The sequence below is a fragment of the Semicossyphus pulcher genome, unplaced genomic scaffold (assembly GCF_022749685.1).
Source record: "Semicossyphus pulcher isolate SPU_LCO1_2020_fin unplaced genomic scaffold, fSemPul1.0.p SCAF_15, whole genome shotgun sequence".
In the NCBI taxonomy this organism is placed as follows: Eukaryota; Metazoa; Chordata; class Actinopteri; order Labriformes; family Labridae; genus Semicossyphus; species Semicossyphus pulcher.
Genome location: NW_027211659.1, coordinates 8,621,557 through 8,644,979, shown reverse-complemented (window position 1 = coordinate 8,644,979; position 23,423 = coordinate 8,621,557). Strand labels below are relative to the sequence as shown.

Below are 23,423 nucleotides of genomic sequence, written 5' to 3'. Positions count from 1 at the left end.
AAGCCTGAGGTAAAGGACACCCAGTGTGTGTGTGTGCGTGCATATGTGTGTGTGGCAGACAAGTGAGTAGGTCAGCAAGTAAATGGCACAGCTTTTAAACAAAGCTGTCCAGTAGAAAACAGCCTGAGTAGAAGACTGAAATCCTCCGGGTAAAAGTGAACTTTTTTTTTTATATAATCACTCATCTCACTCATCTCTTAAACTCTCAATTTAAAGTATCTTGTTACTTATTTGGTGCCTTAAATAAAAGCTATCTTTAAGGACCACGTTAATACTGCACAGTTCTGCTTTATCATTAAATGAAGCTTCATACATTATTCTAAAAAAAAAAACATGAACAGTGGTGCAAGTTTTACAGCCAAGGGGTGAATGAAGACAGACCTTTAAATTACATACTGTCTGCCACACATCCCAAACGCCCACATCTTGGGCATGTGTAAACAATAAAAGTGATAATTATATTCCAAAGTCAACAACATGTGGGCAACGGGTCACATCCTGAACCTACCGGCAGGTGAAGAGCAACGTGCAAAGCTCACCTGCTTCGACATGTGCGGCTGTTTGCTGCAGTAAAACAGAAACGCGATCTCTTTGTTTTTCTTGGGTGTTCTGTTGCAAATGAGGAGAGTGCGTTGATTATTGTTTTAAAAAATTCAAATGACTTCAGAGATGGTTAAAAGCTTTGGCTTTAGTTGGGCTAAAGGGAGGTTTGGTGTACAGGGTTAGGAAAGGACAGCTCTGTTAGAAAACCGGGTTTAAGACCGGTATGGTTGGAGTTAGAACCAGTGACAATTTGAAGCTCTAAATTTCCAAGAACCAAGGACACAAACATTTTGCTTCTTCTTGGTTCCTAACTTTTGCATCATTTCTATATTTCAGTCCTTCCCTAAAGTCACTTCCTTTCTTACACAGTGCTTCAACAAAACATTTGAAGAAGAACACTTCTGTTGCCATCCAGGACCAATGGGTGACCACTATACATTTGGCTCAGCCTTACTAAAATATTAACAATATTGTGACATAGTGTTTACTTCTACACAGCGTGAAAAACCAAGGAATGCGCGGTGTTGAATGTGTTGCAGTCTCCTAACCACAACAACCCCAAGATTGAGGTAAAGTTAGCAATTGCAACATTAAACATATAATGTTGAAGTTCTCAGTTTCATTCTATTTGATGGCACCTAATGAGGATGAAAGGCAATTGCGGGGGCACACGTCCCAGACGTCTACGGTTGGCTCCCTTTCTAACGGTTGTAACCGTCCTCGCTGACGGTCGCTTTCCTTTCTATACTGTTTGCCTTCATCTGAGCGTCGTATTTGTTCCTCTTTCTTTGGATTTTCACTTATTTTTGAAGTTGTATCTGTAGTCATCGATCTTTTCTTTGTTTGTTCAGCCATAGTAGATTACTCTTGCAGAGACCGGAAAAGCAGTCGCTTAGCTCCGCCTACCCTCTCTGGCAGACCAACCACTGCTGGGGATGGAAAACGCGTCACTAACTGGGCGCCGCTTGTGATTTTTTTCCACAAATGTCGCCACAGACACCCAGTCAGTAATAATACTGTATACTGCAAATGCAAAGGCTTTCATCAGTGGGCCATCGGCTCAATCACCATTGTGTTACCTCATTCGGCAAAACATTGGAATTGGAACTGGGATCGTACAAGTAGTGTTGAAATTGATATATTGAAGCAACAACTAACACGAGATGCAGGATATATGAGTCAGTGTAGAGTGTGTGTGTGTCAGTGTGTGTGTGTGTGTGTGTGTGTGTGTGTGTGTGTGACAAACCTACATAGTGTCCACTGAATCTAATTAGTTTTAGATTCAATCTTGTTTGATTAGATCTTGTTCAATAATGAACTGAGATCACAACTTCAGCCATTCAGACCGTCTGAGTAATAAACAGAATCAAAGGTTTCTCTGCCACGTTTCTCTGATGGTGAAAAAGCAATCATGTCGCAGGCAGGAAATGTAATACAGTTTAACCCATGAGATATTCATATTACTGTCAACTAATATTTTTGTCGTCCAGGCCTGTTTCACACAGAATCAAACACAGTTTTGCATTCTAACAAATACAAGTGACAGCGCGTTGAGCAGCCGTGTGTGGGAGGCTGATGAGGGGTCATGTTCTTGTAAATGCACCGGCAACTGCGAATGCGGTTAGTCAGGAAACCTGCACAGAGACAGGTGGGATGTGAGAGAGACGGTGTGAATGGTCACATGTCTTAAGCCCTTGCGGTAGGGTTCTCTGTAAGCAGAAGAAGAGAAGCAGCTGGGACCTTGTATGTGAGCAGACACGTAATTGTCTTCACTCTTCTTAGGCCAGCAGGTGAGTCAGCAGAGAGAGAGATTGCAGTGCAAGAAATTCCACGTTCGGTAGAAAAAGAGGGGCATAAAAAAGGTCTTCAACTGGAGCTTGTGACAAGTTTAATGGCCGGGCAGTGTAAACAAACGTGTTGCTTGGCAACAAAATAAGTAAAAAAAGGGCGTACGTTGGAAAGCTGGTTGTTTGCCACCCAGTTCTGTATGTGTGGAACAAGCAAGGCTGTATTTACTATAATGCTCTTTTGTTAGTTTCAGTGTAAAAGGTGCTTCAGTCACACCCTCATGCAACCGTTTCAGTCTCTGAACTGTTTCTTTCCATCATCCTTGTTCAATTTAAAAGAGGGATTATGTCCTAATTTGCACGGCTATAAATATCCCAATGTCAGATATGCTTCAACCAGCAGAGAAAAAAGGGGGAAAGAAAAATGAATGACACAAAGATAGACTAAAAAAAAGGGGAGGCAAAAATTGGAGGCCTCCTATTTAAGTATGTCATGGGACATGCACGGGTGGTGGACAAAGCTTCTCCGAGGCAGTCCTGTGACTCTGTGACCGTTAACCCCTGAGATCCACAATCACTTCACAGTGGCAGTTCCTCCTGCCTGTGGTGCATTCCAGTGAACACAACTGATAGTGTTTAAGGGAGGGAAGCCTGTGAGTACAAGGCAACTGTTCATTATCTGGGGGCAGGAATCTCTCTAGGATTTCTAAAAGAAAGCCAAAAAGAGAGTCTTAAAACCTCGTCTGCAGGTAACGGATACCTGCCCACCTGTCATAAAAGCAGACTGGGACTGACTGGGAACGAGGAAGAGATGGCAATGATAGACCTCGCTTTTTTCTTGGTTCCCGTGGGAATACCTTGTACTCATTGATCAAACAGGCCAGAGACAAGAAACTCCTACTTGTTCCCCGACTTGTCCCTCCTTCCTCTCCTCTAATTTGTCAAGGGCCTCTGTTCTCCCCCCCAAGTCTTTGTCATTAGGAATGTGGAAACACAATTCAAGCTGTTCCGCCCCCTAAACCTGCACCCCAAATTCACTACACACCTATCACACCCACAAAGCCAGATAAGTAATCCTCTTAGGGGAAAGACCTTGATACAGCAGAGGTCACATACGCAGCATGCTGCTGCTTGAGGGGTGAAAGGAAGAAGTTTAAAATAAAAGCGGGGTTGCTGAAAATAGGAGTTCATATAAAAGAGTGGGGCATGAGGAATAATGTGTTTGACAATGGAGGCTAATGAGATACAGAAGCTGTAACAGGACATGCTGCACTTTCGCTGGCGTCTTGAATTGAGTTGATTTTGTTATCAAACGTTAAGTTTATGGCCCTTATACAAAGGTTACTTGCATAGCGCTAACAACACAATAAATCGGAGAATAAAGGGCAACAGAAAAACATTTGATCCCCCAAAGTGAAAGAACATGACAGTAAATAAATTAAGATTTGAAAACAACAGGGATGTTAAGAGAAGGTGTACACACCATGTAAATAAGATAAGGAACAGTATAATTATCCTCAACTCTGCACATGTTTTGAATCATCCTACTGCAAAGCTCCCTCCATAGCGGATACTTGTTGTGAACTAGTCGTCAACTGATACTTGTTGAGACTTGACTCTCCCCCTGGTGTAAGGAGGGTCTCTGGAGGTTTAGTGTGTTTGTGTAGGATGAGCATGCACATTATAAAGAGCAGCCTCATTAATCAGAGGCGTTACAGTTGTACTGAATGTGCAGAGTGCGGATATGCTTCTCACCTCCTGTGCGGCCGAGACCAACCTGCACGGCAGGGTGCAGGCTGCCCTCATTGTTGAGCAGGTGAGGCATGTGGTGGTAGATGTTTGGCACCTGGAGAGGTTTCCTATTGGCCAGCTCCTTCAGTAGTTTCTGTGTTTCGTCTGAAAGCAGACACAGAAAACAAGTCAGAAAATATAGCATGATAGCAGGTGTGACATTTCTGCAGACTCTAAAAGCACAACCTGTTTACCTTAAATTTCTGGTGATGCTTTAACAACAGTATGATCATATCTATACACTGACTTACAGGAGATGAACAAACCTTACTCACGGGCTGAAGGACCATGTCTATGTCTGAGCCTTATACCACACTGCAGTGTTAAAACTAATAGTGTATTTCCCTTACGCACGGCTCTGGATGTTTTCTATCAGCCCCCTGCAGCCAATAATAAGATGAAATTACATAATCATGTTGAGTTTCCATTTTCCATTTGCGTGTGCATGATGGATGAGAAAATAAAAAGTCTAAAAAGCTGTGAAAAAGAAGAATTGTGGCCATAACTTAAATTCAAATATAACTAAATGGACAGATAACTTTCAGTTTAAAATGTGTAGCACGGCCATTATGTCAATGAGCGGAATATAAAAAGGAGTATTCATTTTAAAATTGGCAGAAAATGTGCAACAGAAGCGTAACAACCAAATTGCAAACTTGACTTTTACATTATATTTTATTATGTGCATTGCTAAGCAGTGCAATGTTCTTGTGATTGCTGTGTTTCAGTCGATTCAGTTTTATTACCCACCCAGGGGTTAAGGGGTTGATGATTTCAGAACAGAAGCTTGGAAGAATTCTCTGAAAATGAGCAGGGAAACTCCCTTTCTCAATTCATTTTTAAAAATAAGAAATGACTTAAAAGGTATTCCCCTCCCCACATTTTGTCTTCTTCATAGTTACAATGTCTAGAAGTCTTACAGCAGGAAATAACCAAAAAACGTAGTAACACGTAGGAGCACCGTTGCTAATGTTAACCTGTACAGAAGGTCATGCAGAGCCAATGCAAGAGCGGATGCTTGATTAGATGAAGATTCAAGATTCAACATCTGATGCTAACAAATGCGTGAAAAACATCTATCTGTTCTTAAAGGAGCAATTTGCTCCTGGAAAAAGCCGCTGTCAGTCAAAGCTGGTGTTCTCTGTAATCGATAGAAGCAATAATATCTGAAATTGGCGCCATAGCTGTGGAGAAAGTTGTACAAACAGCTCCTGGTTTCACCCATTCTACATTCCTACAACACCCAGCATGCATTGTGCCCCTCCTTCTAAAAGGAACGGCCCAGCGAGAGACGCTGGAGTGAAATACAACGCTGCAGGCAATGGCTCAGAATCCGAAACACGATGAGAATATACCGATGAATCATCGGAAAAAACTTATTTTGAAGGACTTATAAATGTGGATTGTCTGGGAGGGAAAACAGAAAAGCAGGCAGCATTTCAAGGCACCTCAGGGAACAAATCATTACATTTTACGGTATGTGTTTTTTTCAACTAAACACTGCAGACATCGGAGGCGGGTGTCCTAGATTGAGGAAGAGTAGTTAAGCAGGCTCCCTGGCCTCCGCCAGATGACGCATTTTACGTCGTCTTCCAGATTTTCCAGGGCCCAATGGAGCAGCGGATAGCTTAATCCAAAATGCATTCTTTTTTGCATTTTCTTTTCTACCATAATGGCATTCGCTTCCATGACAGCATGATAGGACTAAGGTTGAAAATCAGCGAACTGGCCCTTTAACATAGTAAAATACTGGCTAAATGAGTGTGTTTGTGTGTTTGTCAGTTACCTGAGAAGTTCGTGAGGGCATCTTTGCTGCTGTTTGTCTCGGCGATGGCGCGTCGGAACTGCTCGAGGATGTTGTTGAGCTCAGACGAGCGCTGCAGCGTCCGGTGCTCTGCCACACGAAGGCGCTCTTTCAAGGCATGGAACTCCCGCTGGTATGCTACCAGCTTTTCTATGAGAATTAAAAAAAACAAAGTAGGATACATTAAAAAGGTGACAATGTGCACAGTAGATTGGTTTTACTTGAGAAGAGTGGTTGGGATTTTGATGCAACATAATGTATCTGATGACGTTAATATTTTACCGACTTGTCTAATGCCGGGCTTAGACTAAAGAAGTTTCAAAATCCTTGTTTAAAAATCAGGCTGCATCACACTCATTAGGACAAATTTCACAGATATGACGTAGAAGAGGTAAAAGATTGGATCTTGAGGTCCCTTAAATTACCAGATAATCTGTTCTGAAATCAAAGTACCAAACAAGGGCCTAAACCAGATTCCTGGCCTGATTTTTGGGAGGGGCAAATCTAGTATAAATTGACGGTAAACTCCTTTAATCAGAGCCTGGCCTAAGGAATAACTTGCAAGCTTTATTTCACCATAGTGTCCCTTTAATATGTCAAGCCAGAATGTTCCATGTTGATCTGTGAAGACTTCAATTGCATCAAATAATGCAGCTACAACATTGTGCATTGACTATTTGTAACTAATCAGTTGTTTGTTGGATCTTGATGTAAATATCCCTAAAAGGTGATAACATCTTCTTAAATCTGCACTTTAACTAGGAGCACCCTGATATACATGTTTCTCAACTCTTTCTGTTTATCTATGTTTTTTTTATCTGACCCTTTTTGAGCAGTTTGGATTGAAGGACATTAGATCTGTACTGTCCTTCAAGACAAGCTGCTGAATGAGCAGGGTTTCTGAGATTTTACAGGGACTTCCAGCACCTCATTGACGTATGGCACTGCGGCACCATATGATGATATCATCGACAGTGGTACAACCAGCAGCATGGTCTTTCTGGAAATTACTTTTTGAACTTAAGAGGCAGTTTACAGCAGAACTGTCAGCGGGACGGTCCTTGGTGAGCTCTTAGGAGGAAACAGAAGTTTAGTGGTCGGTGTAGGAGTGAGAAAGCAAAAGGTGTGAAATACTGAGAAAAAGGGAGAAGCTGTTGTTGGTGATTGAGATCATAGAATGATTGAAAAATAGTGAGTCAGCCTCACGGCTTGTCTTACTTTACTTGATAATGATTTTAAATTCTCTTTGTGGTTGGGTTTCTTTTCTTTTTAGCACTTTTATTCATGTCTTTTACTTTAGCCGAATGTTTTATTGCTCTTTAAAGCTTCTGTCAAGAGTTTTTCACTGGTTATGAAACAGAGTGAAATGAATTCTGATTACTCTACATGACCTACAAAAGCAAACCAGACCATCAGCGACAAGATTGATTTTTTCTATATAGTTATTTTGAAGTGATTGACTGCACGCTGCCTTTGTTTACATTTTCCGGGGCAAAAATGTAAAGTGAGTGATACATGATGATGTTAGAGAAAGCAGGATGAGATTTTTTGTTAAAAACCACCACTTAAAAAGGTCTAATCTCAAAGATTTCAGTTGCGTTCTCTTAAATGGTAATTGCGCAGAGACACTTCCCAATTTAACCAGACGTCCACGGTTGGCTCTGGCTGTAACTCTTGATTTTCCTCGCTGACGGTCGCTTTCCTTTTCAGACTGTTTGCTTCATCTGAGCGTCAAATTTGTTTCTCTTTCTTTGGATTTTCACTTATTTTTGAATCTGTAGTCATCGATCTTTTCTTTGTTTGTTCAGCCATAGTAGATTACTGTTTACTCGCAACACTTGCAGAGACTGGAAAAACAGCAGCTTAGCTCCACCTACCCTCTCTGGCAGACCAACCACTGCTGGGTGATGGAAAACGAGTCACTAACTGGATGCAGAAATGCAAATGTTGCCACACACATCCAGTCCGAAATTCCGCAAATGCAAAGGCTTTCATCTGTGGGCCATAGGCTCAAACACCATTGTGTTACCTCATTCGACGATAGAAAGTGATTTAACAGACATTTATTTACATGAAAATCTTTGAGATTATACTTTTAAAATCCTTAAAGAGAAAGAGGTATAGCTTTGTCCACAGGGGGCGCCAAAATCAACACAAACAAAAAGTTAATCACAGGAGCTTCAAGCATTTTATAACTTTTAAAGTGATATAGGTAAAGATCATTCTAATTAGAGTGTAATGAAACATCAATTTGGATCCATATCATTATCTTTTCCACATGCTTTCATTTCCAAATTACCATTGCAATAATGTAAAATGGGCATATCACATCCTTTCATATGCATCACAGGCCCGCTAATTTAATCGATTAAAAAGAGGACTGTGGATGATTATTTGTTAAAACTAATATTTTATTGTTATCTAGAGAATCAATGCAATATTATATCTTGAGATCTGGATGACACGTTATTTGGTAGTACCCCTAATAGAGATGACTGAGTCTTTGGGACAAACGAGTGATTTCGAACCCAGCCGATGTAGTCTACCATACAGGTAAAATTCATGAGGTTATCTGGAGTACGAAGAACATCTCTGGTGTATATTTATATATGGGACTTTGTGAAGTGTGTGTGTGCGTGCGTGTCTATTAGGTGTGGTTGTGGGTTTGGCCAGCCTCTGATCTTCCTCTGCAGGGAGATTTATTGTGCCCTTTCCGAGAGCCCTTCACTACAACAAAACCCAGACTCCCTTTATCTTCCCCTCTCCATCACTCCCTCTCTGTCTGACTGAACTATTGTCCGGCCACTCTGCCCCGGCTGCTCTTTCGAACAGATCCAATGTTGTTCCTCTGAATGTTGATCTCTAAGACACACAGACAGATGCTGTCATTCGGCCCGAAAGCTCATGAAAAGGTCATCTTGAAACTAAAACAGACTTTCATCTTCACATCAGTCCTTTGAATGTGAGGACTCCGGGCCTGTTGAGATGAAACCACACCTGTAATCTTGCTGTGCAAAGAATCAAAGACAAACAGGGAACCACGGGAACAAAAACAAGAACTAGATTGCAGTTCTCTTTAGCTCGATGTTTCCTGTACACACATGTATTAGGTGGTGAAATTTCACGCTTTGCCGTGTTTAGACTAACATCATTCTCTTATGAGGAAGTGTTTCTCACATTACCTGAGCAGGGCGTACGTTGGGCAATGTTTACACAAGTCTCTTGGCATTTCAGGTAAATGTCACTCCTGATATACTTCAATTACAACTAAACCAAATCGGACCTTGTGTTCAAGTAAAGACGTTGCTTGATCTACAAACCCCCCCCCACTATTTTTTGCCCACATTTTTTGTACATTGTCTCCTTAATGTTTCTGTATATGTTACCTGCCAAGGGACTACAGATGTAAACTAGCATTCTTGCCAACTCTGGCATTTTTATTCTAATGTTCATCAACCTGCTCTGTCCCTATCAAATAAACTGTTAAATAAATAACGCACAGAATTTAAAGCTCCTGTGAGGAACTTTTGGTTTGTGTTGATTTTGGCGCCCCCTGTGGACAAAGCCGTGCCTCTTATCTCTTGGCTGATTTTGTCCTGTACATGCTAAAGTGGTGGGTTTTAACAAAAAAAACAAACGTATCCTGCTTTCTTCAACAGTCATATGTATCACTCACTTTAAATTTTTGCCCTGGAAAATATAAACCAAGGTAGCATGCAGTCAATCACTTTGTCTGACACCTACCCCCATGCCAGCGGCATTCAAAATAGCTACATGGAAATAATCAATCTTGTCGCTGATGGTCTGGTTTGCTTTTGTAGGTCATATAGAGCAATCAGAATTCATTTCAGTCTGTTTCATAACCAGTGAAAAACTCCTCACAGCAGCTTTAAGTAATAGGCCGAAGGTGTCTTGGTGAAGCTACTCTACTGGCATACAGCCACTGAATGACTCAATTGGTGCACAAATAGCATTAAGCAATTACACCTACCTGAGGTCTGGAGTAAATCTATACAATCACATTATTCCTCCCTGCTCTCTACAACCATGACTAGTGGGGGGGAGGGGCTAAGCGGCTGAGCTCCGCTGCCGAGCTTGAGAACCTCTCCTCTCCTTCCTTCTGCTTGCATCCAACCATTTGTCTGAATGTTGTGTCATCCCTTCCTGCTGATTTCACAGCGTTCTGCACATGTGTTTTTGGTCCTATATAGTGCCTTACTTTCTTCCTCTCCTTGGTTTCGACGCACCCATTGCACTTCCTCTCCTGCGATGTTTTTCCTTGACGTGCCATCTTTGCTTCCCTTCCTCAGTGTATGTGATTTATTAATGAGATACGTGGGAGGAATGGGGGGTTGTATATATAATGGTCACTTGAAGCCTTTAAAAGAGCACAAGGCACACGCACTCACAGACACGCACACTCCTGGCCAAATAAGGAGATAATAATATATACACATTTTTCATTATGCACATTTACATTTCTCATTTGCAAGGTTTTAGGATGGGATGGTCTAACTGATTAAGTTAATTGAGCTGATTTGTGCTCCTTCAATATGCCAGGGGAAAAACATCTGAAATAAAGAGCAGACATGTACACCGCCAAGGGACTATCAATACCCAGCTACTACTAAATTGTTCCTACTAATAATATAGTCAAAAATTAAAATATAATACACTGATTCAACCTGCTACAGGACTTGTTTTACAGTCTTGAGAGCAACAAGGCTGCAGAAAGTTTTTCCCAAGAAAACAGGACAAAGGTTAAATTGCAGTTGTCATTTCAAACCTGAAAGCTCTCACAATAAACAGTGTTTAAAGGCACTTTAATTGCTTTTTATTTGCTGTGACATTTTGCTTGCTTCCTCTGACCTCCTAAATAGTGTTTGAAAACCTCAACACTTGATGTTAGACGGAGAGAGCCGACAGACACTGTGAGCTTTGCCACAAAGGTCTTTAAGCTACCGCCTTCTGAACTTCACAGTTTAAGCGAGCACGAGGATGATCTGAGTGCTGAGAAAAACTTTACAGAAAGCCAGCCCTGAACTCACCAGAGTGTTAAGAGTTTTATCAGTCAATCCATTAGCTCATCAAAAGCCCTCTCAGTGCTGTTGTCCTTGACCTCCCCCTCCCTTGCTGATGCATGCTGCTGACTGCAGGTTTGCGAGTGCTGATGAGGGACTTGTTCAGTTAATGTTTGCATTGAGAGAGAGGAAGTTGCAGGGCGTAGTATGTAGATGTCCCTGTTCAAGCAAATGTACACGTTTCCAATACATTTCATTTTGAAATACTCAGCTGCTTAACGACAAAACTACAAATAATATCTTAACAAATAAATACACAAAATGATAAAGGAGATAAAAAAATAAATCCTTATGTTCAGGTTTTGTCCCTGATTTTCATGTAAATAAATGTCTGTTAAGTCACTATCTATCGCCAAATGAGGTAACACAATAGTGATTGACTGATGAAAGCCTTTGCATTTGCAGTATTACAGACTGGCTGTCTGTGGCGACTTTTGCGAAAAAAAAATCACAAGCGGCACCCAGTTAGTGATTGTTTCCATTAGCCAGCAGTGGTTGGTCTGCCAGAGACGGTAAGTGGAGCTAAGCGGCTGCTTTTCTGGCCTTGTAAGTGTTGCGAGTAAACAGTAATCTACTATGGCTGAATAAACAAAGAAAAGATGGATGACTACAGATACAACTTCAAAAATAAGAGAAAATCCAAAGAAAAAGGAACAAACTCGACGCTCAGATGAAGGCAAACAGTCTAAAAGGGAAAGCGACCGTCAGCGAGGAAAATCAAGAAATACAACCGGAGCCAACCGTGGACGTCACACATGCAACACTGTTTGGATATCTGGGAAGTGTGCTCCCGCAATTACCGTTTATCGACATAGATGCCGCCAAAGACAACGAAACTGAGATCTTCAAGATTACCACTTTAAGTATTGCGGTTATAAAAAGGTACCATTTATCATTCCTTACGATTCATTTGTCTTGAATGATTTACACCAGCTGTTCAGAGGCAACTGTGTTTCAAAAGGTCTGTAACTCCCAACAGTTACCCAAAAACCTACTTATATGGTTAAATCTACTAAGTGTTTGAGCTATTCCTCTTTAAGATGTCAACTGTCATCCCAACATATTGGGAAAACGACATTTTTTATTGGTAGTAAGAGATTTGAAAGTATAACACGGTGCAGTTTTAGTTTCAAAATCTGATTTCTTCACTTGTTTTCAGTCAACCAGTCCTAATGGATGTCAAGCACATAACTGGTTCTAATTTTTTGAATGGATTAATCAAACAAGACACAACATGTCAGTCACTGAGCTTTACATAGGCTGGCGGTTGGATTTTGTGTTACGCTAACTGACAGCAGCTTTCCATTAACCTTACACACAAGAGAGTGGTGGCAATATTCTCATGTAACTCACAACAAAAAAGCAATTACGCAATATCTACCAAAATATTGAACTTTTTCTTTAAACTGTGGATCCTATCGTCCTTGTTTCTAGACGTTTGTGCCACACAGCCTGACATGAACTGGATAAACTGGTGAGGCATGTTGAGCCCTTCCAGTGCCAGCTGTTAGCATCATGAAAAACAGGCCTGTCGTTCTAAACACTGGTTAAAGTGGCTTTTTGAAGTGACTTTGTTCTTTGTATAAAATATCCCATTTTCTATTTAGCTATACAAAGACAGTTATGGGTTTACAGAGAATTACCATGCTTATCAAGATCACCTTAACTAAAACTGTCCTGTCTCCATTTAATGCATCCCATTTAAACTGTGAATAGGGCACTTTGCCAGAAGTGCCATTTATATTAAGAAAAAAAAACCTCAGCAGACTGTCTCCGTGCACTGACGGAAAGCCCTCAGCACTTCAGAGCACTTCAGCTTTTATTCCAATATACCGTTAAAACAGCAACCTTAGCAAAATGAACAGTCCTTAAACTTGTTGGATATCTGAAAACATGCCTCGGTAATTAAACCTTCTCTTGTGCACTTGTGGCTTCACATTTGACCCGCCAGACATAGGAATAAGATGCACATGTATGCAAAACATCCTTATATACATTATGTATGTATGAAGACCCTCAAGTGGTGCACCTGCTAGCCACGTGGTTCTGCACTGCAGCTGCTTTGTGCAACACAAAGCATTTAACCAGGCTGTTATCTATTAAGTAGGGCAGATGGAGGAAACTGAACTTGAGATTAATATTATAAATACAGGAGTGGTTATATGGTTACAATCCACATGACCCAACAGTAATCTAGCCTGACTTGTGGAGTTTAACAGACAAGTGCAGCCCAGAAGTGAAGATCAATGTACTAATTTTAAGTGATGAAAGAAGGTATATTTCTTTGCTTAAACAGTCTCACTATGCAAAAGTAATGCAACACTTATCTTCACAACAAGCACCCCGATACACATAAGTACTACTGCATATGCACCGAGTAGTAGTATCGATTTTTTTGTGGTATTTCCCTAAAGAGAAGTGCAAGTCGATCGATGAGTAGGCGAATGATACTCCCTAAACGTCCATGCGGTTTGCAGAAAGAAAAATGCACACCTTTATCCTATTCTGTCCTTTTTTTCTCTGCAATATATCACAACCCTTTTACTTCACTTTTAAGTGAAGTAAAAGGGTTGCGGGGTCAGAATTAATGCAGCACCAGACAAATCCGAACAGATAATTGCCCCCCCGTTGGCAGCTTTCCAAACCAGATTCCTAATTTTCTTCCTCGACATGGACCCGTTTTTTCTTTTGACCTCAGCCCACTCTTCTTCCTCTCCTGTGCTGTAAGTCATGCAAAGCTCCTGCAGTCTGCTGTGTCACTTTGTGGCAGCGCATGCTGTCTGACGGCACTGAGCTGAGAGCGAGGCCCCCGCTCTGCTTACTTCCACTGCTCTGGCTCCACTTGGCTCGTGTAAGGCTTCTATCAGCCAGCACTGTCACTCTTTTTTGACCCTTTTCTCAACTCCGCTTTCAGGGATGTCACCAATCAATTGCCTAATGATATTCAGCGGCATAAAGAGAGAGCTCAGCACAAAAACTAATTAGCCACTATTTTCATAATATACAGATAAATTCGGTCATTTTTCTGGGACAGTATCTCATATTTGTTAAATGTGGATTAAATGTTTGTCATTGTCAATGTGACAGAAAGAAAACACTGAATAACCTTTAGTTTTGCACCGTGACTGAACAAATTAGCAAATGTTGTCTTGGGAGGAGAAAATAAGCGACACATTAATGAATGATAACAGTTAACAGTATTTGGAGCCCTTACTATTTCCTGTCCTAATTTATCATAAACTATTATATTTCTAATCAAATGATATTTACTGACACTTTAGTTCTGTGTGGTACAACTAAGTGGCAGTAGTTTACATTGATGTTGATATCTAAAGCTTTGTGTTAGCAGCTGTATTAAACAGACTGTATAAATAATGGATGTAGCCACTGCGATATCACCCATTGGTTTCTCGACTCAGTAAATGACGCCAAAATATGGCCGCCGCCACGTTGGCTTACTGGAGCCTGAAGTGACCAAATTTGAATGAGAGGGGGGTGCTGCAGAGCAGCGAGGGGTGAGCAAATGCCAAGTTAACAAAGCTTAACACTTTGTGTCTGTGGCTATGAATGAGGTAGTTTAACTTCCTGTTTCCCAGAGGGGAGATTCTGTTTGTGGTGGTGACTGACTGATTGTTGTTTTGTTTTGTTTATTTGCTCGCTCGCCCGGTGAGATAGTGAACGACGCGTAAAATAACTGATCTTCTCATCACTACGGTTTGCCGTAATCTCTCCGCAGCACGCACCTGCTTTCAAACATGTTGTCATCGGCCTCATAAGGACAGTCCTTGTAACACATTGCTCACAAAAGCCTACATTGAACCGATGTGGTCAGCCACATAACTAGGTTTTGACCTAGTTAAACAGGAGGTTGCCGCTTGGTATTAAACTGGATATATGCCCTTGAACTTAAACCTTAGGCCCATACATCTGTAAGGGTCCATGGAGAAAATCAAGCTTTCAACTTGTAAACTCTGTCATCATCTGAGCACAAATCTGTGCTGTACGATGCTTGTAAGTATACATAGCTACAGCCCTAAAGACGATATAACAAAGTACACAGAAGGTCCTTGTATATACAGCAAAGCTCGTGCCACAGATTGATCAACAGAGAAGAGTTAAAGCTCAACAATCACCATCTTGTAGAAACGCTGTGACGTTGGAGGAATTCTGTCCAGACTCAGAGACGGAACACGCCTGAATTAATGAATGGATAGCTGTGTAATACACAGGAAGTGAGCAGCAGCACGAGGAGGGAAACAATCATTGTTAAGTCACTAGCAGCTGAAGACGCCTGTTCCTGTTCGGACATAGTAAGGGCTGTCTGGGATAAAGGGAGGTGGGTGTGTGACTAAGCAGAGTACAAAATACAGAAATAAGAACTTATCCCACAGTCTCACTGCCGTGTCAGCACTAACATCCTTTCTCTCCATCATGCAGCCCACCTCAGGCTTTTCTCCTCCTCTCTCTTTTAAGACTTGGCCTTTATACTCTCTTCCTCCTTCCAGGCCACTTAGGATTTGTCTGGCAGACTGCCCTCCCTCACTGTGCACACAAATAAAAGTATGCACACACATAAACAGACATTATAAATGAGATACACAATGTGCAAGCCATATTCTCTCCCGATTCCGACTAATAAACCATGTATCTGGCCGACCAGCCTTCTAATCTGCCTACTCATTTACACCCCCCTTCTCTGCAATCACTGCGGCTATTTTTGGCCCATTGTGTTTGGAATGATGTGATGATGGAAGAAAACCATGCCTTTAAACACGGAGAAAAGGCTCGAGGAAGGCGAGGAGGAAGTCGCATTTGCAAAAAGGATGTGTTTAGTGCTTGAACTCTTCAGTAAATCTGCTGAAGGCATAAGAACCTTAGAGCTGTCTCAAACTAGAGCTGAAAATGTAGCGCTCGAGACGACATCAAAATACAAGCATGAATGTGAAATGTCTGTAACGCATCGTTTCTATGACAAAAGTTAAAGGTTAAAACTTATTAACAACAGGAAAAACAATCAATTTAATGTACTATTTATTCTACATTATGGAAATACCCATCCAATCATGCTACCCTGAAACCATCTGATGCCATTCATTACTCGAGACATTTCTCACACTGTTATATGAATAGGTGGGATCATTACGTACATCTGGAACGCATCGACATACCTATGTGTTCATTCCATTGTGATTTAAGTTGCCAAGACACACCCTGCGTAAAGCTTAGAGTGAACCAAAGTGACATCGATCACAGTTCAGCTTTGCTTTAACAGTTGCAAAACAAAGTGAAGGTGGTGACACAGTTTCCTTTGTGGCTTCCTGATATTTGAATAATTTTTGCGATTGTTTAGATAAGATTCTTGTTGATAACACTGCAATATATTTCTGCATCAACTTTTGGTCCTCTCCCTAACTCAACAGTTACAGACTACAGAAGTTTTGGGCTGATATATACACCAAATTTAAATCTGGTGTGGGACCTCTGTTGGTTGTAATGTTGGCCCAGATTATCTGGAAACATCAGGGCTTTACAGATTTAGTCTTGAACATCCTGAATGGCTTGCAGACTCTTCCGGCCAGCCCCGATAATATCAGGCATGTTTTATATTTAGGATTTAAAACCAGACAATAACGTCAGTTCATCCCCAGACGGACTACATCCGCCAATAAGAGAGGCGACTACAAGGAGACGGAGCAGCTGACATTTCAGCCAAGCAATGGTAAACGTCATAGCCTTTGGGTCTACTGTTAGCTAGCACTGAACTTTTGACAAACACTAAAAGTGTTGGCTAAAATCTCACCTCCAGCTCCTGCTGAAGAACAGAACTGACTGCACTGACCTCGGCTCCCAGATTTGTTAAGCCCTCTGCTTTAGTATTTCCTCAGTGCAAAACATAACTACTGCAAGTTGTTGCACTGCATGAGTTTTATGCATGAGATCACATGAGATCATGTGAGGTGGTGCTTTGCTGGCACACACAATAGTCTTAATACTATCCTGTTGTGAGGAATTCAGCATCATTTTAAAAGCTTGTAAATGGTGCACGTTTGATGTTAGAGAGAAGAATGTGAAAGATGGGCATTTCCAGTAATCCTAATATACGAGTAATCTAATTACCTTATGAACAAGTAATCGAGTACTCGCAAATTATATATTTTTTTACCATTAAAAAAAAACATACGTCGGACACGGAACTCCCAGCCCGGGAATAGTAGGTTATATGCCTGTAAGAGAACATTACTATCTAACACTTTTACATTAAAAAAAACATTGAAAATGATGATGATAAAAATAGGCTTACTGAGCAAACTAACGCTTTCCTCATACATGTTTTCCACTCTCGTAGCTGCTGTCCAACACTTAATGGGAGCATATCTCCAGTCACCATTTTCCTTATTAGCAGGCTAATCTTCTCTGGTATCATCACAACGACATGTGCTAACAGGGCTAGCAAATGATGTGATGCAAACTGCATGTTGTCTGTCTCCGCTGGCTTCTCCTGGTGCTTTAAGCACGTGTGGTTTAACACCACAAAACTTGCACAGCACGTAGTACTTCCAGACATCACCGTTCTGGTCACAGCTGACATGGTGCATGCAAGCTAAATGAGTTAAACTACTTTAGCCGAAAACAACCCATGCGCCGGTGTGTAAGTAGCGTAATGTTACTCAAATAACGCTGTCAACAACGAGTACTCGAGTATTCGTCCCCATCCCTACTATGTACCTGAAGTCTGTAGTCTGAGCCTGGACTTAGCTAACCATGCCTGAAGGAAAACATAATACATTTACACAGAAAAAATCATTGAAAAAACTATTTGTAATAACATTATGTGGCGCCAGTAGTACAGCCCTAACATAACAAGATTGCTGACGCATGTTTGCTGTCACCACGAGTGAACAGGAGGCAGCTCTTGTAGATATGTAGTTTTTATCATGTCTGTTTGAGATAGGGAACCTTTAATCTGCTTTCCGCTTCAAGGACATTTACACAAATTCATAAACACAAATAGGAGAAGTTGTCATGGGACAGAGCTGAGCTAACCTTTAAAGGCAAGAGACTCATTATGAGTCAAAGCATTACGAGCACAAAATCATAGAAAATAGATTCTTATCAAGAATACTGCACTATGTTTCTGCATCAGCTTTTGGTCCTCTCCCTAACTCAGCAGTTCAATTCATACTTATCCGGCTAGTCAATACCTTTGAGGCCTATTTGCGATACTTCCACAAAGATAGAAGAGAGCAGTCTCTCACCGGGGGACGAGGCCGACTCTGACAGAGAAGTACACATTCTAGAGAGTCATTCAACATGGAGTGTTTGGACAGCTGACAGGCACCGCTCTCATTCACAGCAGTCGAGTGACCAGAAACAAGACAGGGTGTCGGAAGGAAAGGGTTAGGCAAAAAACTTAAATAAAATAAAAACCTTGCCTAAGAGCACCCCTCCACCTCAAACTTTGTCCTGAAGAACTGAAATAATCGAATCGTGAAACACAGCCATGAGCCAAAACACGAATGTTCTCTGTAAAAACTACAAGAACAGGTTTCAGAAATTCTCTTTTTCAGAACGACTACATTTGCCTGTAGCCAAGTACTCTCTCTAAACACCCACGCTGGGCAGCATCAAGCGGAGGAACCATCTATAACCGCAGGGAGAAATGAAACACGATAAAAAAGACTTTCGTATGTTAAAAAAAACCCTGAAAGAGAGGCTGTATTAAACATCCAGTTAAGATACAACACACACACACACACACACAGGAGCAAAGAGCACATGCGATACAAGGAAAAGTACATGCCTCACACAGCTTGTGATGTTGCTGATGCAAGTTAAGCCTTCACTTATCTTAGTTTTATGCATCCTAGGATTAGTACACTAAAAATAAGATGAATACAGAAATGACTTCCTATTGATTTCAGTTTCAGCCTACTTGCAGAAACAAAATCATTACGACACTGAAAGTAAGTGTTTATCATCTACATCTAAAAGCATCTCTTCATTTCCCCCGTCCCCCAGCTAGTATGTGGCTTAGTGTTGCGCATAAAGAATGCAACTTTTCAGCAAAGAATAGGAGTTATTTGCGTTAGCAGCCCTCACATGAACTAAGGCGGCCCAGATTTAAATCAATACTGTGTATTTCACTAGAAGGCCAAAAAGAGATCTTCATTACTGCTTACATCCTGTTTCCCCCAGAACGTGAACACTGGACACATTCTGCGTTGCTAATTAACTTTTGAGGAAACTGCAATAAAGACAAGTAAACAGATGATATAACACCTCTGACAATACATTTAGGGAAAAAATACATATTTTAGATTCACTTTGGAGAGACTTTTTATGCGTTTTAGCACTCTAGGTCTTCTATAGGGTAATTGTTGTTGTGTATGGCTTGCAGCATTATTGTCTCTTTAAGTAACGTGTTGTCATATTAAAAAATGTGTAAAAAAAAAAAAAAAAAAAAGTGACAGCACATAAGCAGCATGCAAAAAAAAATCAAGATGGTTTCTTTCTTCAGGGATTACAACCAATTTTTCATGGCATGACCCTAATCCAAATATTGGCCTTGATACTTATATATCTAAATAGATGTGTGTTTAATATTTAGCTGACACATACATACAAAAACAGCTGTAGCCTTTTAAATTTGGCCTACCTATCCAAATACTGAAGGTCCTGCTTCAAAACTAAGTTGAAAGCAGAGAAGCTGAGTTGGCTGTTTTCCACACAGCTTCTTGCTCATAGTAGAGGACTCTGATTTGTTACTGTTGTATTTAAGGAAACCCGTTTATCTTGCCAACGCAGGTGTCAGAACAGTCAATGATCAGTGCCACCAGATCATTTTTCACATTTTTCACATGCAGAGTCAAATCTTTGCAGCTTTGATGTCGAGTAAGGAAAGGATTTGTTTACGAGCTGCTTTACATGAGTGGACACTGATCCATTTAAATATGCCCTGATCGGCTCCTATACAAATCCTTGAATCGGCTTAGAAAAACCATTGGTCTTTTTTTCGTTTCCTTGTGTTTGGTTTATTTGCACTATTTTCTTCAAATGTTGTAGGTTGAGCTCTCTCAAACAAACTGGTCGGCATTTGCATTATAAATAGAGGCTTTAGTGGTTCTTTGCTCAAGGGCCTTTTTCACTGAGGACATTTAGAGAAGTTGCGGTAGGAAAACCTCTGTAACCTATGTAAATAATAAAGTGATGATTGTTAAATTCCATTTGTGCTTCAGTTTAAGGGCCCTGGTGTTTGGCATGCTAGCTCACAGCCACACAGTAATAGCATAGTGGGACACTGAGGTAGAACAGAAGCCTTGTTAATGTTATTAGTGACAGCGGTGCTCTGCCTGCTATCACAAGTCAAAATGTCTGCTGTAAAAATGGCCAATGCTCAATGATTTAAAATACTTAAAACTATACGAGCAAAAAAAATCCCTTAAATTCTGAAATATATGAATTTAAGTCAAGATATATTTCTCATTTCTAATGTTTCAAAACTCTTACGTTTGGCCAACTGTGAGGTACAGATAAAAGGGTAGTTGCACCCAGCTTAACAGAAAACTACTAATCAATGTTGGCCTGTTTGTACCTTGTGACAATTATTTAATTTAAGTCCTCTCAATATGTTCTGACTGCAGGCCTACTGTACTGTATCAACAGGTGCAGCAGACAAAAACAGAGAGCGTCAACAATTGACATTTGCTTATTACACAGCCACTTTTATCAAATCATGGACGAATATTTGCCTGCCTGTCACTCACTGGGCTCCATTCACAGGAAAAATATTTCATCAAGCTGATAAGCTCCACAGTTATCACAACATGAAGCCTTTGCTTGGAATTTATCTAAAGGCTGCAATTATTTACACTCTGCTGATAACAGTCACTAAGACCCATAACTCCCCCCACACGGACGGAGTTAACCCTGGCAAGTAAGTAAGCACCCGGCCCTTGCGTGCTAAACTCAAACACAGCCACACTTGCGTAATATGCTAGAGCCCAGATGTTGGACAGGACAAGTTAAAATGTGGTTAATGTTCAGATGATTAAAGTTTCTGCAGGAAGGGTGCAATTACAGAATAATATTGCAAACTGTGCTGTCTGGTGCTTTAAAACTGATGTGGACTTACTACATTATCCCTAAATGATTGAGACACAGTGGAAACCAAACAGACTGGAGATGAGCAAAGAGAGAAGTTAAGGAGTGACTGCAGGGTTGCTATGCTGTCAAACTGGAAAAACACATATAGCTTATCAGTACCAATAATGATACTTAAGCAATATCACAGGAGAGGGAGTGACGTCATACAGACCACTGCTAGTTCATAGGCACGGGGCCCAGTGCTGAAGATAATCACAGCAGTGCTGATATTCAGCACAACCTACAGTCATACACTATACTAAGCAACACAAGATTATTCTTTTTTTGAGTATGTAATCAATCATTTGGCTCCATGGACACAACTTGTTCTGCAACTTGACTGAAACTTGACAGTGGCCAATAAACACAAACATTTTCTTGCACTCTTCCTACTTTGTGTATGTCTCCACATTACCACAGACTTTGTATTATGTATATTGATCTGTGTGGTTGTGTATCATGCAACCAGTGAAATGAGAGTCTGTTTAAGTGGAATGAGTCATGTTTCATCTACACAAATACCGTATGCTGTATCGTTAATTAACGGTATTTAAAACACCAGCAGCGGAGTGATACCTATAGTTAAAAGTGCTGTTGTACTTTGTATCTGCGCTTATGGAATGCCTTTCTTCCAATCAAATAACTTGATTGGAACTAACTATTTTATGGTTAAAAACAACACATACGAACGAGTTAAGAAAAAACAACAATTAGGCTGCTTAGTATCCCTTGCACAATGTACGTTGTAATGTAAGTCACGTTGCCCGTTAACACAAATTTACTGGTTGGAAACAGGATGGGTGCGAGGTAACCAGCAACACCTGCTGCCCCACAACACGCTGCGGGACCCATGTCAGCTTTATATCTGCTAGTTATATTAACCAGGCCTTAAACCAGCCGCTTCTTATAACCCAATAACACCTTATATTGTGTGGTAACCGTTATGAAATGTTCAACCTACCTTTGCCATTCTGCCACGCTGTGTACCAGGACAGGCTGAGGAAAGACGTGAAGAAAATAATCGCAGTGGCCACAGTTCCATTTCTGAGCCTCATCTCATTTCAGCGATGCCTCTCCTCGGCTGTGTGGTGTCGGGGACCCCGGAGCTGCCGTTGCCTCCCTCCCTCCTTCTCTCGCTGGCTTCAGGGTGTCGAGACGGGCGTAGGCGCCGGCATATGGAGGCGTTAAACGGTAAAAACGCTCCAGTAAACAGGACTGTGAACACGGACTGGTGTTCTGTGAGGCGAGTGCTCGGACGTACCCTCAGTCTTGGTGCGTCTTTCCTCGTCGTTGTTCGGGGGACTGGCTCTTCCTGTACCGTCCAACGGCGTTCAGTCACGAGTCAACTGCCTTCCGTGGAAAGACAGCTTACATGGTGGGTAAGGATAGAAAAAGCTAGCTGCCGATACAATCCATTGTAATTATTTGCAGCCATTCGTTCGCTACAAGTTACAAGTAGAAGGCATTTCGAGTGTGTGACGGTTGATCCTCTGGGATAGGCTGGTTGGTCTGTGACGAAGTCCGAACGGCAACGCCTCACATCACGTTGAGTCCGCTTCAACTGGCAACAGATTAATTTCAAAAATAAAAGCTAACTGACCAAACCTCCCGTTACCTCTGCAACGAGTCGACTGAAGACATTGTCAGAAACGAGATATGTTACTGCAGGCTTTTATATATTTTAATAATGGCATTTAGTCTTTCATACAGAGGAAACTTTTGCGTTAACGTTCCTAACGGCTGTTTCTAGACATGACAGATTGAATTGAGTTGCATGTTCGCGCGATATTTGGCACTGGTGCTGTAGAGCGAGGGGTGTAGAATGAACAGCGGTGAGTTTAAAGCTCCTGTGAGGAGTTTTTCAATGGTACAACAGAAATTAATTCTGACGTGTCTCTATGACCTACAGAAGCAAACCAGACCAAGATTTCTGATTTCCATGTAGTTATTTTTAATGCCTGAAACTGCTGGAGGCGGGTAGGTGTCAGGCGAAGCATTCAAGTGCACGCTGCCTTTGTTTACGTTTTCCAGGGGAAAAAAATTAAGTGAGTAATACATATCACCGTTTAAGAAAGCAGAAAGACTTGTTTTGTTAAAAACCACCAATTCAGCAAGTAAAGGACTAAATCAGCAAAGAGTTAAGAAGTAGAGCTTTGTCCACAGGGGTCGCCAAACACAAACCGAAAGTTCCTCACAGGAGCTTTAAATAGCAATGAAAGCGAGAAAGAGGTCTGTTTCCATGCCCTCAGAGATGCCGCACTCTGGACCAGTGGA

The 23,423-nt window shown here is 41.2% G+C and overlaps 1 protein-coding gene across 1 annotated transcript in view; it reads right to left on the bottom strand.

Annotated features, from left to right (window-relative positions):
• The window catches only part of mgat4a (alpha-1,3-mannosyl-glycoprotein 4-beta-N-acetylglucosaminyltransferase A), a 37,379-nt gene extending 14,773 nt beyond the window's left edge, over nt 1-22,606 (bottom strand). The window contains exons 1-3 of the mRNA XM_069663432.1: nt 22,111-22,606; nt 5,908-6,075; nt 4,086-4,226 (exon numbers count right to left, since the gene is read on the bottom strand). Coding sequence (XP_069519533.1) covers nt 4,086-4,226; nt 5,908-6,075; nt 22,111-22,204 — 403 coding nt within the window. The 5' untranslated portion in view covers nt 22,205-22,606. The remainder of the gene's footprint in view (nt 1-4,085; nt 4,227-5,907; nt 6,076-22,110) is intronic.
• Between the last annotated feature and the right edge of the window lie 817 nt (nt 22,607-23,423).